This window comes from Mauremys mutica, chromosome 5 (genome assembly GCF_020497125.1).
Source record: "Mauremys mutica isolate MM-2020 ecotype Southern chromosome 5, ASM2049712v1, whole genome shotgun sequence".
Classification (NCBI taxonomy): Eukaryota; Metazoa; Chordata; order Testudines; family Geoemydidae; genus Mauremys; species Mauremys mutica.
The window spans coordinates 36,494,113-36,514,565 of record NC_059076.1 but is presented as its reverse complement, the minus strand read 5'-3'; the positions used below and the strand labels follow the sequence as shown (position 1 = coordinate 36,514,565).

The window sequence follows — 20,453 nt, the reverse complement described above, 5'->3', positions numbered from 1 at the left end:
AGTTCTACCATTTAGGCCTTAATATTTACATTTAATCAGTAAAACAGAAAATCCTACATAGGAGACTTTGGCAGCGTTATAGAAGAAACTTTAATTTTTCAAACATTTTGACTTTTGAGGGCTTGATTTCACAATTTATTCTATTCACTTTTTTGCATTTAATTTCTGCTGTTTTGGCATCAGGAGAAGATCTAGAAGTATTTTGATTGACAACCCTCAAACCCTCAGCTGGCTTCACCAGAAAAGCTCAAAAATGACGTGAACAGAAGCAGGCTGGGAGTCTTTTCTATTGTAGGAGCTGTGTGGTTCAAGATAGCTTTGTAGTTCCTCAGCCATTTGGCTCTTACAGCTAATACTGCATCCCTAAGTCAACCTTCCTTTAAAACACACACTGAAATAACTATACAAATATTCTAAAACACATATATCCAACTGCTGAGTTTAAACATACTATAACATTGACATTACTGAACTGGCTTTCAACACACTTGGCTTTATTTTTAAGCCTTTAGATCTACAAAACAAGCTATGTCTGGAATTTCTAGTTATGTGAGAACAAACGTCTTGCATAAATCCATGGAAACGTGTGTTTATCTTTTCCCTCATCCATCCTCTACACTGCTCACATAACTCAAAACTATCAGCTCCTATTTTGCAACTTAAGGAAAGAGGTCAGAAGAGATAAAAAGTATATCTTATCTTCACTGTATAACTTACTGTTGTGAGAATAATATTATAGAAACATATTGCAGTGCAACCTGATTGCTAATTGATAGGAAAAATGGTTTTATAAAGAATTAAAACTGTTTTGCACATGTTTAATTTTTTTTAAAAACAGCTGTACATTAACATCTTAGCCTTTAACTAGGAAAAAGGCGACATACTAATTGTAGTCCAACATGATTGGGATTTTAGCTATATAATTACCTGGGGTAGTATGGAATTGCAACTCCATAGCACCACATCTAGGAATTATTCCTTTTTCCCCTTCTTTTACTGATGAAGAACATTTAATACAAACATTTGTATTTAATTTGAACACATAAATAAGAAAAGCAAAACTGAACATTCCAATAGCAGAGTTACCTTGGCCACACGACACATGTGTAATGCTTTCTATTACTAGTTAGAATACTACATATATAGTAGAATGTGATCTGGGCCAAATGCTACCCTCATTTATGTCCATACAACACGACTGATGTCAACAGAGTTGCACAAGTACTCCACCCAAAAACAGGATTTGGCCCAGTTATGAAATGTGGCTAAATGAATGTTGCATTTACTGAGAGCTGTTCAAATTTGCAACTAAGTGGGCTGTTTCAACTTTGGTACACTATTGTGTTGTGCAGAAGGGCACCACAACATCAGCAGTGGCTTTAGGCAAATGCCTCTGGGGGACACGGAAGGAGGAGTGTGTTCAGAAATGACAACAGATCTTACAGTTCTTTTATAGATGCAGTGATTGTCTGCACAGCATAGGCTTCAAACTGCCAGCTGGTTCATTGGGGAGCGGGGGGTGGGACGCATGGAGGGCTGACTATGTCCCTTTGGGCTGTATGCTACTGCCTGTGGTTCTTACACACTCACAACTTTGGACCAGATTCTACTCCAAAAGTGTAATTACTCCTGATTTACATCAAGATAAGTGAGAATCAAACCAGATCTCCAAATCTGCAAAGGTTTACAGACACATTATCAAAGGCATTATTTTAGTGTATCCTTTAGCCCTGCTTAGGTATAGAAGGCAGGCATAATCCTTATCCATACTTAATAACTAAATGCAACAAGTGACTAGGAATGGATGATAATCTACGAGTATGTCTTAAAATAATCGATTTGTGACTTTTTGCTGACTTATGCTGTGTCTAAAGCAGAAATCAGTATAGAAAGTGAGTGAATGTAACTATTGCATCCCAACTATTCCATGACTATGATAAACTGAAAAAATGACTACCTACAGTTAAAAAAAAAAGGGGGGGGGCTAAAATACCTGTCAAATGTGTGTTTCCAAATGATCAAATACAGCAAATTCACTATAGAAAGGAGCTATCTGCTTTGAAAAATTTAGCACAGATGGACAATTTTAGTCCTTTATGACCAACTAAATACATTTTACAAAATGGCCTCTTTCACCATAGCAACATATTATTGTACTGATATGAATAAGACTGAAACATTATGATTCACCCCTTCTTGCTTAGAGCTAAGAGGTTTATTTCTTAAGATAAGATGCAGAAATGTGCTCAAATTTTAAGTATTTGTGCAGACCACATTCAAATTCAACTGCTTATTGTATTTTTTTTTATTTGCTTGTTTGTTTAAGATTTGGACAGAAGGGTAAAGCTATAAGGATTGAGAGAGTCATCTATACTGGAAAAGAAGGCAAAAGTTCTCAGGGATGTCCTATTGCTAAATGGGTAAGAGTGATATCTACATGTCCTTAATAATCTAGTTCAGTTTGATCATTCATTCATGTATTTATTTTAGTTGAAGTAGAATTAAAAGAGCTAAGTACCAACAATATCTCAGGCTGCCCACTTGCCCACTCTGAGCCATTTTCATCCCTCACACCTTTGCAGTTCCTTCAGCTGAGTTGCATGCGTGTGAGTGAAAGCAAAATTTGGCCTAGAGTTATGAAAAGGAAGATACATTCTCTTAAGAGCCAGAATATTAGACACGCTTCTTACTGTTACATTTAGCGTAGAAATAATTAAAAGGTGCAACCGCACTACTACAATGTTTTGAAAATACACTCTCGGATCAACAGAGGCCAGCACACTGTTTTAGTAAACATTCTCTGCTCTGGCATGATCATTACTGAGTACTTCGGGCCGGTTGATAGGAAACAAGATTAGGACAAATTGATGCCTTTTTAATGATAGTCTTTTTGTATGCCAGACTGTACCCTCTTGTAGAAATACCCACAGTAATACGGGCACTGAGAAGCAGGAACTGTCTTCCTACTTTGTTTGAACTTCACCTACTTACCACCGTGTGCGTGCTGCCATAATGTTTACACATGATAATTAATAATAAGGGCACATGAGGTCACAAAACACAGAAGCTGACCTCAAGTTTGCAATTTATCATCTGGGCACAGCAGGAATCAGGGGAGAGAAATGAGGGCAGGCTCGTCTGTGAAGCTTTTCTAATCTCTTCTCCCAATCTGTGTGGCTCTTGCAGAAGAGAGGCCTAAATTATTCACTGTTGCTTTAGGGACAATTTATTTGGGTACAGATATCTACTGCCATCTCTGCAGAGCGAAATACCATGGAGAGTATCTAGCTTTTCCTGCCCCCTCTACTACAGCAGTGCTCTGTTCTGCCATAATACCCTCTTGGCTCAGAGAATAAAGGAGATATTCTGCAAAGGTGGCATTGCACCTACCCCAGCTCTTCTGTGCTCTTCGGACAGGATCTATCTCATCTAGACTCCCTCTGTTTCAGGAAACAGAAGGGAACGATCCTGGCCCTTATCAGTATACTACTCAATGGAGGCAAGAATATGTGTGTCAGAAGCATCAAGGGGGAAAATGTTTATTGGCAAATGTAACTTTTTACCATTACTGTTGAGGTTTCATGTTCTCTTGCTTTTCATTAAGAAATGCCTTTTGTGGGGGGAATGGTGTTGCAGGTAGTTCGTAGAAGTAGTGACGAAGAAAAGCTGCTTTGCTTGGTGCGGGAACGAGCTGGCCATACCTGTGAAACCGCAGTGATAGTGATCCTTATCCTGGTATGGGAGGGGATTTCCCTGAGTCTGGCAGACAAGCTGTATTCTGAACTCACCGACACTCTAAGGAAGTATGGCACACTCACAAACCGACGGTGTGCCCTGAATGAAGAGTAAGTGAAACAAATCATATTCTCCTTCCCCTTGAGTATGCAATCAAGTTACAGCCAAAAGGACTTCTCTCAAACAAACACAAGTTCCACTTAAGTCTTGGATCTGATTTTTCCCTCGCTGGTTTTATACTGGTGTCACTATTAACCTCACTGGAGTTACTCTTGATTTAGGCTGGTGTAAATGAGAACACAACAGGGCTCATTGCTTCAGTGGTAATTGTACTTGCCCTTGTCTGATAGAGAGCAGAATTTGACTCACAAAAGTTTATCTAGATCCAGTAGGGCAAATTCTGTGTTGGATTTCACCCCATGTAACACCGGTAAAGTCTTGGCAGGGAGAAGGATTTTAGTTCAGAAGCTGCAAGATGTGTACATACACCACTTTTAAAATTAGCCAATTCAAGTTACATATTCAGGGCTTGAAGAAACTTCTCTTGAGAGCAAGCTACTTTTGAGATTTTGAAACCCTACTGTCCTTGTGTGGGAGACAAATTAAGCTTCAGTAACATCAATGAAGACCTCTTTCTGCACTCACAATTAAAATATCTCAGTATAAAACAGACATTCAATATATGTGCTTTCCCATCTAGGCTCATGGGAGTGCATAAGGAGAATTAGCTGTGTGATTTCTATATAACATTAAGTTGTGTGGCTACAGTTTTTAATGACGGTTCATTTTAAATCTCCCCTCACCCACAAAAAAATTAGAGAAGTGAGCACAAATTCTCTCAAGGCTTCATCTAAACAGAGAAGCACTTTAAAAAGCTTAGTGGCTAACAAAACCTTGATAGTCTGTCAAAATATTTAATGATTTGTAACATCTTTGTTTGAGTCAACTATTTTACAGCTAAGAAATTGTACAGCTTGTTCTCCTTTGCCTCTTTCTCCCTTTGATGGCTATACACAGAAAGAAACTCCATTCAGAACAAGGCTTACTTTATTACAAATATTCTGTTCTCTCTCTTTGGTAGCATGGGCATGGCTTTGTTTCAGGAACTTAGTCCTATCCCAGTTGGCAAACAGCAGTGAGTTAACTAGTTTTTCCTAGGAAGTCAAGAGGCCGCTTATTTGACAAAGCTTTATCTTATGGGGCCAAAACCTGGGCCAGGCTATTCAAGCACAGAAAGCCAAAAAGCAGCAAAAATCCTGCACTAATGGTGGGCAAATAAGGAGAAATGCCACACAAAAGAACTCTACCCCCATATACGTGAACATGTACACAGTTGACATGAATTACATGAATTTTCAAGCATGCAGACTTTTACCCATGTACGGCTCTACATGCTGTTGATAGCCACATAAATGATTCTCTTATTCCTTAGACGGACTTGTGCATGTCAAGGGCTGGACCCTGAGACTTGTGGTGCTTCTTTTTCCTTTGGTTGCTCCTGGAGCATGTACTACAATGGGTGCAAGTTTGCCAGAAGCAAGGTCCCAAGGAAGTTTAAGCTGCTGGGGGATGATCCAAAAGAGGTCGGTGTTAATTTTAAAGTGAAGTTTGCCTCATTGTATAAAATGTTTCTGTTGTTCTTGTGGAGTTGAGGTACAATAGACACAGGGACAGAATCTAATTTGAAATCCACCCACATAGGGAAAGTAAGTAGGTGTCAGTCAAAATGGATTTACCCCTCCCACTGAGCCAGCCTAATTGACTGCCAAAATGTTGACAGCAGGTCAAAACTATGAGACATGAAACAATATATATAGGTTTTGTGAAAGGGCACACCCAGAACAGTTGTGGCTATATCAGGCCCACAGACAAACTTTGCACATGCAGTTTCCACAATGGCAGAATACAGGATGTACTAGGTTGAGGCATATAACTTTTTGCAGCTCCGAGCTGGACTAAATTGCATGGAGACAGTATGAGGGAGCTGTGAGATACAGTGGGAGTGAAAGAATGAAAGGACTGGGAGGACTCATTCAGTGGATGCTGCTGCCTCGCCGACAGTGTAGGAAAGGTTTCCAGAGTGGCCTCTAAGATGCTGTAAGTACTGGACCCAGAACTGCATGCTGATCATATCAAAGCATGTTATGGAGCTCTGCAGCCATGCCTGTAGCTGGGGAACAAGTTGACTTTGAAGTTCTGACTCCAGTGGGTTCTAGATACCCTCAGCTAACAGGCCTGCTAATTGTTAATGGGCTGCCTTTCTGTGGAGGGTTCTACTCGCTGATTGCCTGGCTTACTTTTTTGGCACATACAAGTGCAAATGTGTCCCCTACAGTGGGGCTTGTCTGCTGATGGATGGGCCACATAACATACTAAAAGCTGGGGGCATTTTATGCAAAATTCATAATATTTAGCATTTCAGACATATAGTCTGTGACTTACCAGGTAATTAGAGAGCTGGTCACATTTTTTGGATTCTCAAATTTTTTATGAAAAAGGCAAGAATTTTGATAACATTTATCATGGAATTTTTTTACTTTTTTTTAAACCATCTGTTCATGTGACATTTTTATGCCTTTGTACTATATCTAGCAGGCATCATATGGCCTGTGGGTTATATTAGCACACTTGATATTCTATTAAAAACGTTAGCATCACTGAGACAGTTGTAACTTTTGGCACTCTTTTTCCCTCTATTATAAAATACCTATGCTCGATGAGACCGCAACAAAGAAAGTGTGATATGTATCAAACGTGGGATCTACACAAAGACTCAAAGAAAAAGTGATATTTTATGAGTTGTAACTTGTAGGCTGGAAAGGAAAGCAACGTAATGGTTCCAGGCTTTGATAGCAACCAAAAAAAGGGATAATGTCATACTGTGATTTTGGGTTCCTGTGAACCCAGAACTCAGATTGAAACTAGCAGGTCAAACTTTTTTAACCAAATTAGTGCATACCAAAACTGATAGATATTTCACAGCTTTTCACGTGCTTTCATGAACATACAAATTCCCCAAATGATTACATTTCTCTGTGTAAATCTGCTGCACTTTTAAAAAATTTGGAATGAGGCCTGTATTTTTAATTTAAGAAACAGATCTGAAATTAGGATTCTGGTCGTGAGAAACTAGTGGAGCAACTTAAATTTATTAGAGCACTTCATGTTTTTAAGAGCCTTTCATTTTGAAAGATTGTATCTCTCTTAAAAACAAAAAGTAAGTGGTCATTTGTATCCCAAATTGTTCTACACTAGCCACACCCACAACTCTTGATTGCTTAAAAACTGTCGTTTTTTCAAAGTCTGAAGTATTCCAATAATTTTAAATTGCTACATAGAGAGATAATTTCATTGTGTTGAAGTGTTATGATTTCAGTATGTAAAACTCTCAAATTAGTTGGATTAAATTGATGCTGATTGGGCATTCTGTTATTTTTTCTTTTCTTTTTTTCTCTCAAGGTTTTTAAAGAGGAGATTTTTTTTTATTTTTCAAAAAACTGTAATAACTAGCCATATCGTGCTTGGGTTTAACCTTTACATAGTAGGGTACATCTTTTCTTATAAATCAGATGAGCGTTATATGATGCCTCCTCATAAGGATCATAGAAGCTCATTTCTGGACATACGTTGTGCTTTTAAAAACAGTAAAAGGGATCACTATAACTGAGATTTATAGGTTCTGTTATCTCAGCAAGAATTACAAGGCATTTACAATTCATATTAGGCATTTATACCAGTCATCTCTGTGGTATCATAGTGTCCAGTAGCTTCTAAAGATGGTAGATTGCATATATAGTAATATGGGTTAGGTGATAATATGTTTAAAATTATTTCATCTGATAACAGGAAGAAAAGCTAGAGTCCAATTTGCAAAACCTATCAACTCTAATGGCACCTACCTACAAGAAACTTGCACCAGATGCATATAACAACCAGGTAGGTCAAAAAGAGTTGGCAAAGTCACTAAAATAATCTGATCTTTGCTTTACTGTGCCAATGCATGTTCTTTGCTGCAAGTTATTGTTTACAGTTTGTGCCAATATTGCTCTTATGTTAGACTTAATCTTGCTCACTCAATACATTATATAACATTTAACACACTAGCAAATGCTTAGCTCCTGTGATTAATAAGGTCCTTAAGGTTTCCAGATTCAGCATTATTCACTGGCTAAATTGACAGATGTTCCATTTCCCTGATTTACTTCAATCCAAACCTGTCTCTGCATGTTTTGTTCCAGGACAAATCCATTATTGGATTTTCCAATGTAGATCCCGCAGAAATTCTGCAAGAACATCTCATGCACCTTCAGCCCCATGGAATCTGAACATGATCCCTGGGTTTGTAATGGCCTTGAACCAGAACCCTAATCTCACTCTAATCCAGATTTGAATCCAAACACTGCCTCTTGTTTCAGATTGCACTGGTTCACATCTCTCAAGCTTTGCTTTGGTTTTCAGATTTGAATGAAATAAATATCTCAAATTAAAAATAAAAATAATCACCAAACTAGCCAGGTTCTTCCTGGTGTGGAAGCCAAACCTCACATTTTAATGCCACCCCATAAATTTACTCAAAATAGGGCCTATGTTCACCTGAAAGGTTCATGAATCTTTGTGAAGTTTTTGACAACTTCTAACTCTCTAATAAAATGTGAAACCAAGAATTGTGTGTGACTTGTGGTTTCAGTGTGAACATTTCACACTGAAAATTAGTAATGAAAACACAATAGAAAATATTGTGCTGATTATCAATTATCTATTTTTGAGCACCATGTTGCTTGCTGTTATATCAAATATAGTGGAAGACTGTCAATGTGCCAAGAAATTACAATCTAATGGTCATATTCTGCACTGACTTCTCCATACAACCCATTGGAAGTCAGTTTTCCAAGGAAATGCACTCTTCCTAAGTAGTTCAATATTTCTGAGCCTGTGCTTATAACTTAACAACATGCCAGACATTCAAACTATATACTGTACTTTATCATCTGAAGAAACTAGCCAATGCCAGGAAAATGAAAAGTAATCTTGAAAGAGAAGTATTGTCAGCTAAATACACAAATATAATAATGGCAGAAGCATGGAGTTTGAACAAGGCAACATGGAACTGAGTAGCAAGAAAAGAAAGAGGAGCTTGTGTTCTCATTTTTAGTACCGTAAAGTAATTTCTTGGAATTGTTCACCTCTAAGAACTATACTCTGCCATTGCCAAGATATTAGGAGGCTCAGGTATTCAGTAGTAATTCCATGTAATGGGCTGTCCAGATAAGTTTCAGTGATTACTTGACTTCTGTTTCCAGATTGAGTATGAACACAGAGCGCCAGAGTGCCGTCTTGGTTTAAAAGAAGGTCGTCCATTCTCAGGGGTCACTGCCTGCCTGGATTTTTGTGCTCATGCTCACAGAGACTTGCACAATATGCAGAATGGGAGTACATTGGTAAGTCAGTGCTGCATAAAGCTGCCTTGTTTCAGCACTGATTTCTTATATTTAATTCATTATCTAAATTTCTATTAATCTTGCACATAAAGCTAACTGCTAAAAGAAGAGACATTCGTCAGTAGCTGGAGCTAAAATGTGCAATCCCTACAGGATTATTCATTTAAATGAGACTTTAGAGAAAGATCTAAAATAGATTTGGATGAAAAACGTCAGTGGCACAGTTTTCCACTGGAAAATGTAGTTTGAAATTGAAACAGTTAGTGAAATCAGTTTGATTTTTCCAAAATTCCATTTCAGAGGGAAAAAGGGGGGGGGGGGATTTACGATGATGCTAAAACTTCATATTTTGACATTTTGGGAGTGAAATATTGTGATATTTCCTCTCAAAATGACTTTTCACTTTGAATTTTTAACATTTTGTATTACATAATAAATTTCAACTTTATTTCATATTATATTATAACCAAAAGATTTTGAGGTTGAAAGACTTAATTCCCTCAAATTTATTTTGCAGAAAATTCAAAATTTTCAGGTTTAATTTCAAATCAGAATAAAAACAAATGTCAAAATCCTCTCAAACATCATTTCTATTCTTTGGCCAGTACTAAATAAAACCCTTGCTCTTGTCCCACAAAACTCTGCTACTCTCCAGAACTCAACACTGAAAAATATAGCTGAACAAGACTAGCTGGCTTCATTGAATAGGAGAGTTTATGGCTTACTTCTATCTACTGCTTGCTGCCAGTGAAAATATGCAACAACAAAAAAATATGACTAGCTTGCTGTAATTTGAAGTAACTGCATCAGTGCCTGTAAGCAGGTGCTATTCTCACCACTGTCTGAGCAGAACATCCAAATATTTTACAGAGTCTAAACTTACTCCCTTCCTGGGGCTTGACTTTCTTCAAAACAGTATTAACAAAATATACACTTCCGTCTTTTCTCCCCAAGACTGGCTGGTTTTCCTGCAGATCTTTCTGTCATGCAGCTTCTCATTCCCTTTGAGAGATCCCCCATCACCTCTTATATCCTGGATGGAGTTCACAAGATGTGCCTACTGCTGTGTCTCTGCAGCAGTTCCTTGAATCTGTATCTGGCATTCAAACATCTAATGTGAGGTTGACTCAATGAAGGAGCCTGCATTCCAGTACAAGGCCCTAGAGTCTGCCGTACCATTACGCTGCCCTTGGAATTTTAGGGTGGTCTTTGAAAGTATATGTAATGTCATGGGATTTTTTTTTATAGTAAACAGCATTGCTAATATGTAGCTAGCTATTGTGCCACAACCTAAAAAAAAAATCTTGCTGGCTGTAGAGTTCCAGGGAGCCTAGCATTTCAGTTTCCTGACCATGGAATCATTAGCCCAAGAATTCACTTAACTTTTGGGAACACATAGCTATCCTGCCTACTTCCAGGTGGAATATGGAGTGTGAGGAAAATATACATTTTATATAAAGTGTCCCTTAATATTGCCAAACATGGGAAAGGTGACGGGGGGAGTGCTGGGGAGAGAAGTTGCACACTTGGATGCTGAATCTAGAAGCAAAAAAGAAGTTAAAGTTTAAACAATTCCTCTCCCCCCCCCCCAAAAAAAGGGCGGGAGTTAGCATTCAGTTGATACCTACATTGGATGCTCTATTTGGCATTACGTCAGTTATGTCATGAGCCTTGCAATCTGATGTTAGTGGTCAACTGCCTGCCATTATAGAGTTATCTCAGCTGACAGTGTAATGCAAAATAGGCCAAAACTCCACAGAGTTTTCTGTTCTTTTCATGCTGATTTTTGATCGTTTTTCTACCATACCTTTTGTGGACAGGTGTGCACACTAACCAGAGAAGACAATCGTGAAATTGGCCAAATGCCAGAAGATGAGCAGCTGCATGTACTCCCATTATACAAAGTCTCTGATGTGGATGAGTTTGGAAGTACTGAGAGCCAGGAACAGAAAAAGAAGAATGGCAGCATCCAAGTCCTCAGCTCCTTTAGGCGCAAAGTAAGGATGCTGGCAGAGCCTGTTAAGACATGCAGGCAAAAGAAGTTAGAAGCCAAGAAAGCGGCAGCAGAAAAGCTTTCCTCCTTGGAGAATAGCTCTAGCAAAACTGAAAAAGATAAGTCTGCAGCAGCACGCCACAAACAAGCCAGCTCGGAGGCTGCAGGTCATGCAAAACAGTTAGCAGGTAAATGCAGGAATCTTCTGTTAGTCAGTACACTTGTTAATAACCATAATTAACCATATGAAGGCAGTTTATAAAGAGCCTTGAGAAAACCATGAGGTCCTGAAAGAGGGGTGAGAGGCAGACCAACTGAAAGTCTCTGGTAAAGATAAAAGGGGGGGGAAGGGGAACAGAGGCGGCTCCAGACCCCAGCACGCTAAGCGCGTGCTTGGGGCTGCATGCCACCGGGGGTGGCTGCCAGTCGCCGGGAGGGCGGCAGGCAGGCAGGCAGCCTTCGGCGGCATGCCTGCGGAGGGTCTGCTGGTCCCGCGGCTCCAGTGGACCTCCCGCAGGCATGCCTGCGGTCCGCTGGTCCTGCAGCTCCACCAAAGCCGCGGGACCAGCGGACCCTCTGCAGGCATGCCTGCGGGAGGTCGACCGAAGCTGCGGGACCGGCGAGCGGCAGAGCACCCCCCGCGGCATGCCGCTGTGCTTGGGGCGGCGAAATGTCTAGAGCCGCCCCTGAAGGGGAAACAGGGGTGATATCATCGTAGGGGTCTATTATAAATAGCCTTGGCAGAATTTGATTTTTATTTTTTTCAAATTTTGACTATTAATTTCTGTTTACTTTTTTTTGTTTTAACAGTTTTTACTGTTGTTGGAAATTAAGGGGGACATAGGGTTGGGCCTGGGGTTTGGGCAGAACTGACAGCGGGGCTGCAGGGGGTTCTCTACATGACCAAGGGGCCCAATACACTGGGGAGCAAGACATGGAGGAGGCTGCAGTCCTGGCCTGGCAGAGCAGAGACCCCCAGCCAGGACTGCAATGAGGTGGACAAGCCCACAGGCACAGTGTACTGATGAAAATTTCCTGCCCGAGGATGGCTCGAACACTCCTGGATGGTGGGTGAGTGAGTGAGCGAGTCCATGACAGCGGAGCTGCAGATGGCTCACTGCACTGCTACAGGGCTGGTGACGCCCAATCCCTGCAGGCACAAGCAGGGGAGACTGCATTCCCACCAATGCGGATCAATACTTTTTTTCCATCCATTTCAATGTGTCAAGTGAAATCAATGTTTACATCATAGATTGATTTATATTAAATCCTACCAAGCCTAACTATGGGCCACCAAGTCAAGAGGAGGAGGCATTCCTAGAACAAATAAAGGAACTCTCCAAAACACAAGGCCTGGTAGTAATGGGGGACTTAAACAACAGAAGTCTGAGTAGTTAAAGTAACACAGCAAAACAGAAAATGAAATGTATTGGGATAACTTTTGGTTTCAGAAGTTGGAGGAACTAACCAAGGGCACAGCCATTTTAGACTTTGTTCTGACTAACAGTGAGGAATTGGTTGTGAATCTGAAGGTTGAAGGCAATTTGGGTGAAAATGAAATGATAGCTCTTATCATTATGATTCCAACGAAACTAAGAGCAGCAAAAGGACAATGGACATCAAAAAAGCTGAATTTAACAAACTCAGAGAACTGGAAAAGAAGAGCCTATAGAAAGAAAATCTAAACGAAAAAGTAGTTCAGGAGAACCTGGCAGTTTAATAAAACTCTGAGAGACAATATTAGAAGTGCAACAGCAAACTATTCTGATGCAAAGGAGTAAAAGACCAGCATGTCTATTAGGAGCTTTTTAATTATCTGAAAATAAAAAAGGAATCCTACAAAACAATGGAAACATAGATGAATTACTAAGAAGGAGTACAAAAAAATAACACAAGCCTGTACCTCCAAAATCAGAAAGGCTAAGGCACAAAATGAATAACATATAGCCAGGGACATGAAAGGCAATAGGAAGAGGATCTATAAATATATTAGCAGTATGAGAGAGACAAAGGAAAGTGTAGGTCTTCTAATTAGGGAAAGGAGTGCTAATAATGGAAGACATCAAGAAGGCTGAGATGTTTAATGCCTATTTTGCTTCCATCTTCACTAAAGAAGTAAATTGTGACCAGAGACTTGACTTACAATATTAATAAGGGGAAAGAAATGCAAGCCAGAATAGGGAAAGAACAGGTTAAAGAATATTTAGGTAAGTTAGATGTATTCAAGGCAGCCTGGCCTGATGAAATTCATCCTACGGTACTTAAGGAGCTAGCTGAAGCAATTTCTGAACCATTAACAGTTATCGTTGAGAACCTATGGAGGATGGATGCGGTCCAAGAGGACTGGAGAAGGGCAAACATAGCATTTATCTTCAGGGGCAGCTCCAGGCACCAGCACGCCAAGCGAGTGCTTGGGGCGGCAAGCCACAGGGGGCGCTCTGCCGGTCGCCATGAGGGCGGCAGGCAGGTTGCCTTCGGCAGCATGCGTGCGGAGGGTCTGCTGGTCCCGCGGACCTCCCGCAGGCGTGCCGCTGAATCCGCAGGACCGGGGACCTCCCGCAGGCAAGCTGCCAAAGGCAGCCTGCCTGCCGTGCTTGGGGCGGCAAAATACCTAGAGCCACCCCTGTCTATCTTTAAAAGGGATAACAGAGAGGGATTATTGACCAGTCAGTGTGACTGATATCAGGAAAGATACTAGAACAAATTATCAAACAATCAGTTTGTAAGCACCTAGAGGATAATAAGGTGGTAAGTAATAGACAACATGGATTTGTCAAGAACAAATCATATCATACCAACCTAATTTCCTTCTTTGACAAGGCAACTGGCCTAGTGGATGGAGGAAAGCAGTAGACATGATTGTGATGTTGCACTCCAAATGATTTTATGAAAATATGCTAATGAGTGTGAATAGAATGTAACTGGAATATGCTTCATGCAAAAGGTCTCTTGTAAGGTATTATTACAAAGCTTATAATCTACTGAGTGTGATCATCCAGTTTGTATAAATGTATCGTTCTTGTATCTGAAACTAGGAATATTAAGTATAACTCTGAGGTCCTATTGTAATTATGCAAAGTGTGGGCCATTAATGGTGGTTTAGAATCTTGATGGCTCACATCAACTAGGACAATTGACTGTAGATGGCTCTGTTTACTTGCAAGAAGTAATGAAGGCTTGGGATCTCACCGGACATGTGACCATGTCACCTGGTACTGGAATTCATCTTAAACCTGGTGATTTTCCATTTAGAAGGTGGGGTTGGGACCCAAAGAGACAAGAGATTCCTGCCTTGTGCCAAAGGTATATAAGGGGGTGGAACAGAACAAAGGGGGCTGCAGTCATGAGAAATCCCTTAACTACCACCTGAGCTGAAACATGGACTGTACCAGGGGAAAGGATTGAGCCCAGACTAGAAAGGAGTCTAGTCTGTGAAAGAAGCTTATTGGAACATCTCAGGGTGTGGGGGGTGGAGGGTGAGGTTTCATCTGTAATCAGTTTCTTACTGTATTAGGCTTAGACTTGCGTGTTTTTGTTATTTTTTGCTTGGTAATTTACTTTGTTCTGTCTGTTATTACTCGGAACCACTTAAATCCTACTTTTAACTTATTAATAAACCCAGAGCAAGTAATTAATACGTGGAGGAGCAAACAGCTGTGCATATCTCTCTACCAGTGTTATAGAGGGCGAACAATTTATGAGTTTACCCTGTATAAGCTTTATACAGAGTAAAACGGGTTTATTTGGGGTTTGGTCCCCACTGGGAGCTGGGTATCTGGGTGCTGGAGAGAGGAGCACTCCTTAAGCTGTTTTCAGTTAAGCCTGCAGCTTGTGGAGGACGTGGTTCAGACCTGGGTCTGTGTTTGCATCAGGCTAGTGCAGGGATCGGCAACCTTTGACACGCGGCCCAAAAGCGTAAGCACCCTGGCGGGCCGGGCCAGCTTGTTTACCTGCCGTGTCCGCAGGTTTGGCCGATCGCGGATCCCACTGGCTGTGGTTCGCCGCTCCAGGCCAATGGCAGCGTCGGGAGGCGGGACAGGCTGAAGGATGTGCTGGCCACACTTTCAGAAAGATGTAGACAAATTTTGAAAATTTAGCCCTTATATTTCATATGACTCTTCTCTAGGACAGGTCACACTATGACTTTTGTTCCAAGTTTTCACATATCATCTTGCCAGAAACTTGGAAAAGTAGAAGTGTTTAGTCAACTGTAAGAGGAATTGTATTTGTGTTTCTAGAAAGGGATCCTTCTGTTAATCTATGTGGGAAATTTAATGGAAATTGCTTTGGTGTTTTCATCTAGAGACAATGTAAAATATTTTTTTTGTTTTCCCATCTGCAGATCTTTTACGTCTTTCAGGACCAGCCATGCTACAACAGCAGCAACATCAACAGCGTACTCTCGCTACCAGCCCTCAGTCAAACCCTGTCAGCTCTTACTCTGGTTCAGGTCCTGCCAACCTTTACATGAGGCTGCCTAATCCAGCCAATGCTCATCCAAGCTCTTCATACACTTCAGATCTCTATGGAGGGTCCAACCCCATAAACCTTTATAGAACCTCATCACAACCTTCAGGGTCTTATTTGAATTCTTCCAGTCCTATGAACCCTTATTCAGGATCACTAAGTCAAAATAACCAATATCCACCTTACCAATGCAATGGAAACATGCCTATGGACAACTGCCCCTCTTACTTGGGTTCCTATCCTTCACAACCTCAACACTTGGACTTATATAGGTATCAGAGCCAAGACCCTTTACCTAAACTAAGTCTGCCACCCATTCATACACTATACCAGCATAGACTTGGGAATAACCAGAGTTTTGGTTCCAAGTACTTGAATTATGGAAACCAAAATATGCAGGTAGACTCTTTTAATAATTGCACCAATAGACCAAATGTACACCATGCAGGGTCTTTTTCCCCTTACTCCACCCTTGAGGCTGACAGCCACTTTATGGATGTTGCCTCAAGATTAAAATCTAATTTTAGTAATCCAAGTGTGGACTATACTTCCATGAATAAAAATGGTGAACATCCCCTACATCCACCTTCACATCTAGCACATGATTACCACTCAGCTTCAAGTATATTCAGTGGTCCTCCTCATTCACTACATCTCCAAAATAAGGATAGTGAAATGACTTCACACACAGCTAATGGGTTGTCTAATATGCTTCCAGGTCTTAACCACGATAGGACTACTCCCCAACATGGTTTAAATAAAACTGATAGTCTGAATCCAGAAAAAGCAGAGGATCCTGATGATGTCTGGTCAGATAGCGAGCACAGCTTTCTGGATGCAGATATTGGAGGAGTGGCAGTTGCCCCATCTCATGGGTCAATTCTCATTGAATGTGCAAAACGGGAGCTCCATGCAACGACCCCCTTGAAAAATCCCAACAGGAATCATCCCACCAGGATATCACTTGTCTTCTATCAACATAAGAGTATGAATGAGCCAAAACATGGTCTGGCTCTGTGGGAGGCAAAGATGGCTGAGAAGGCAAGAGAAAAAGAAGAGGAGTGTGAAAAGTATGGTCCCGATTACGTGCCTCAAAAATCTTATGGCAAAAAATCAAAGCGGGAGCCTACTGAATCACACGAACCCTCAGAACCAACATACGTGCGCTTCGTCAAGTCTCTTGCACAAAGGACTATGTCAGTCACCACAAACTCCACAGTAACTACATCTCCATATGCCTTTACACGGGTTACAGGGCCTTACAACAGATATATATAACTTCACACCTTTGTTGGTTACCTCATTTTAAAAAACAAGTTGTCAATCGAATAGTTCTCATTTAGGTTGCAGGGAGGGATGGGCAGGGAAAGAAACAGTATTTTCATTAAACTTGTCAGTGGAAAAACCTCAGCACACCAGCTAAAAGAGGTAATCTTACCACCACACTTATTTTCCACTGACTTGTAAGTGGTCACAGATGGCATGTGGAAACAAGACCAAAGCATCCTATGCAAAAAAACAAAAAAAAACAAAAAAAGTGTTTCACAATTTGCATTTAAAAACACTGGCTCCATTATTGGAGGAGAGAATCTGCAAATTTAACTTTTTTCCTTACAGTTTTGCACATCTGTGACCACTTTTAATAATATCGACTTTGCATAGTCATGGAACAGGAGCAAAAAATTAAAATACTGTAGTATTACAACAGCAGGAATCTTAAAATACCATCTGGTGCTGAATCTATGATGTACTGAAATACTGGAATTATGGCTTTTTAACATGCAGTTTTTACTGTAATCTTAATAGTCTCTTGATTTTATTTAACAAAATAGATACATATAGAACATAATGAATAGACAGCAAAACACTGAATTTGTTTGGATATTCTAAAACATGGTGCTATCTAAGAAAATGGTGTCTTTATTATAACCGTTGAACAGTTAATGCCTTTATAATAGATTAAAATGTTAATGGTGTATTCAAATATCCTTGAACAACAGGGGGGACCTTTTCATTCATGTTTGTATCAAATTTGCCTGTTACTAAAACACGCTTACTTTTTAACATATGGAAATTAAAGACCTCTGGATTTTGCTCATCCAGTCAAGTCCTGGTTAAGGGACAATAATATATATAGAGATATTTTTTTTAAATAGTGTTTCAGAAGCACTTTGTCTACCTAAGCTTGGCAACTTGAACAGTGCTAAGGTACTAAGACATTAAAAGAAAGAAAGAACGTTTACTTTGATTTTAAAATGCAAAGAATTTTTTTTAAAGCTTTTAAATACTTTTGGCTTTAGCCATACATCTGCTGGTGGGCTACATATCCATTTTTAATAAGTCAGTTACAGTAGAAATGGGGTTTACTGGATACAAGGGAATGCTTTAGTACACAACACACATTTTACTGGTGCTCATCTCTCACAGCTATACTGTAACAGTTTTTTACAATTATTATGACAAGTTTATTGCTCAAATGAGTACAGTTTTAAGGAGAGAATTTTATATTAACCACAGGTAATAATTAGCAGCATGTGACAGATTCTACAACTAGTTAGCTTAGGTTTCTGCTATTTCTAAAAGATCTGTATGTTCTTCAGATAACTGAATGGCAGATTGTTTTTGTGTTGATAATTATGTAAATTGTGGTGTATGTCATTTCTCAATGTAAGTGTCCTCTTTTCCAGGAAGATTGAGCAGACTGATGCCTACATAAAATTAATGAAGAAGGGTTAGTTCTGTGTGATTCCATTGATTAAATGGAGGGGAAAAGGCAGCTGGCTTGCTATGGTGGTTTTAAATCATTAATTTCTATTAAAAAAAAAAAGCAAAAGTTGTATAGTAAATTAAATTGTAAACAAAACCTTTTTTAATGCAATGCTTTAGTATTTTAGTACTGTAAAAATTATATATACATATATATATATACACACACACACACACAAACATATATATATTTGGGTTTGAAGCTGAATTCACATCATGGTGCTACTCAGCCTGCTACAAATATATCATAATGTGAGCTAAAAATACATTAAAAGATTTGAGTGATGTTCCTACTTGTCATATACCTCAACACTAGTTTGGCAATAGGATATTGAACTGAGAGTGAAAGTTTATAATATTGTATACCACCTCCCCAGCCCCCCATAGCCTTTGAAAAAAATACCTTTTTTCTCAGTACTTGATATTTTAGCAAGTATAACTTGAACTTCAACCTTTTTTTTTTTTCCTAAAAATTCAGGGATATTTCAGCTCATGTTCTCCTTATGCCAACATGTCACCTGTGTGTATGTAAAGCTGTTGTAGGTTAATAAATATATTATTCTTGTGGGTTTTATTTTATTTTTTTCAGGGATTTAACTCTTCTCTTTTGAATCCCTCTTCTACTTTTACTTGTATATGTATTGATGTAACAAACTAATTTTGTAAATTTGTTAGCTCTTTTTATTGTAATGAAAGTGTTTAAAAGTTTTAAACTTGTTTTGCCTATTTCAAACAAAGAAAGAAAGTAGAATGCACTGAGCTAATTAAAGGGAAAATTGTAAGGCAGAGGTTTGGCAAGTGACCGTTTGCTAGAGTGTTTCAAATCGCTCTCTAAACAAGCTTCTGGGATACTGTAATGAATAAAATAATTTTTTTTAAAAAAGGTACAGTCTGTATGAGGGCTTCCCTAAACAAGAAAACCTCCATCACTTAGCTATTTGTTGTGCAATATACTGTAAGAATGATCTAAAGACGTTATCTAGCAGAATTACAACCTAATTCTATTCAATAAAAGGAGGCCTTTTGGTTTTATTGGTCAAATATTTATATTCTGGCAATTTTTGAAATTCTTAGTATGTGGCTTTACCACTATAAATAAAAAAAAAGTTTTAAAATGTTTGTTTTCATTGAAACAGGAGTTTCAAGTTTTTTAAACCTTAACTATAATTTCCTTATGTATTAGGTTAATTAAATCATTGTAAAATTTAATCTCTTGATTTTTTTTATTTGAATCATATCCATCATGCCATCCATAGTTGATGTTTGGTTAATATGCCATTCACTGTCATTTGCCAAACTGCTGGCAAACAATAGCAGGAAGCTTAGTTGGGGATTCAATTATGTATTGTAAATACCTGAACTGTAATTTAGGTGTACAGAACCCTGCCTCAGAATGAATGAAAAAGCAGACATAAAATTGCTTGTATAGGATTATCAGGTTGACTATAGCCATACTTGAAGATGCTTCTGAGTGGTGTCAACTTTACTTGAATGAATTTTTCATCTTGATTGACGCACAGTGGTGTAAAGTTCACTTCTAAAGCTAGTGGTTAACTTGTGTAGGAAACGTTAGCAGTTTGACACTAAGGTAATGAACTTCTGTGTGTGTTTTCCATGCTTATGTTCTACCTTTTTTTTTTTTTAACTTTAGTTTCACTCATTTTTTATGAAATGTTTGGTAAGTCTATAAAAATCTGAGGATGGTTATAAATACTGTAAGTATTGTAATGTAATGAATGCAGGTTATTTGAAAGCTGTTTATTATTATATCATTCCTGATAACGCTGAGATGTGGGTGTTTTTAATAAAATTTATATTTATTTAATGCACTCAAAGTCTGTCTTCCAGAAACTTGTCTTTCATGATGAGTAATTTTTCCCAAGCACATACAGCTAACAAGAGAATGTATACAGTTCTGGATTGCTCAGGTCAAGGGAAGAGGTCAGTAAACTGAAAAGGATTTGAAGAAGCCAAAGAAAAATGATTAAAGGGCTGCAGAAATTTAGAGAAACTAGAGTTAAATAGGTATTGCTTTGCTAAACACAGCTAAGGGG

The 20,453-nt window shown here is 39.1% G+C and overlaps 1 protein-coding gene across 1 annotated transcript in view; it reads left to right on the top strand.

The window, feature by feature from the left end:
* TET2 (tet methylcytosine dioxygenase 2) overlaps positions 1–20,215 on the top strand; it is a 94,824-nt gene extending 74,609 nt beyond the window's left edge. The window contains exons 4-10 of the mRNA XM_045019778.1: positions 2,327–2,420; positions 3,637–3,845; positions 5,168–5,318; positions 7,582–7,671; positions 9,036–9,173; positions 10,994–11,354; positions 15,509–20,215. Of these exons, the coding sequence (XP_044875713.1) occupies positions 2,327–2,420; positions 3,637–3,845; positions 5,168–5,318; positions 7,582–7,671; positions 9,036–9,173; positions 10,994–11,354; positions 15,509–16,911 (2,446 nt within the window). The 3' untranslated portion in view covers positions 16,912–20,215. The remainder of the gene's footprint in view (positions 1–2,326; positions 2,421–3,636; positions 3,846–5,167; positions 5,319–7,581; positions 7,672–9,035; positions 9,174–10,993; positions 11,355–15,508) is intronic.
* Positions 20,216–20,453: the final 238 nt, after the last annotated feature.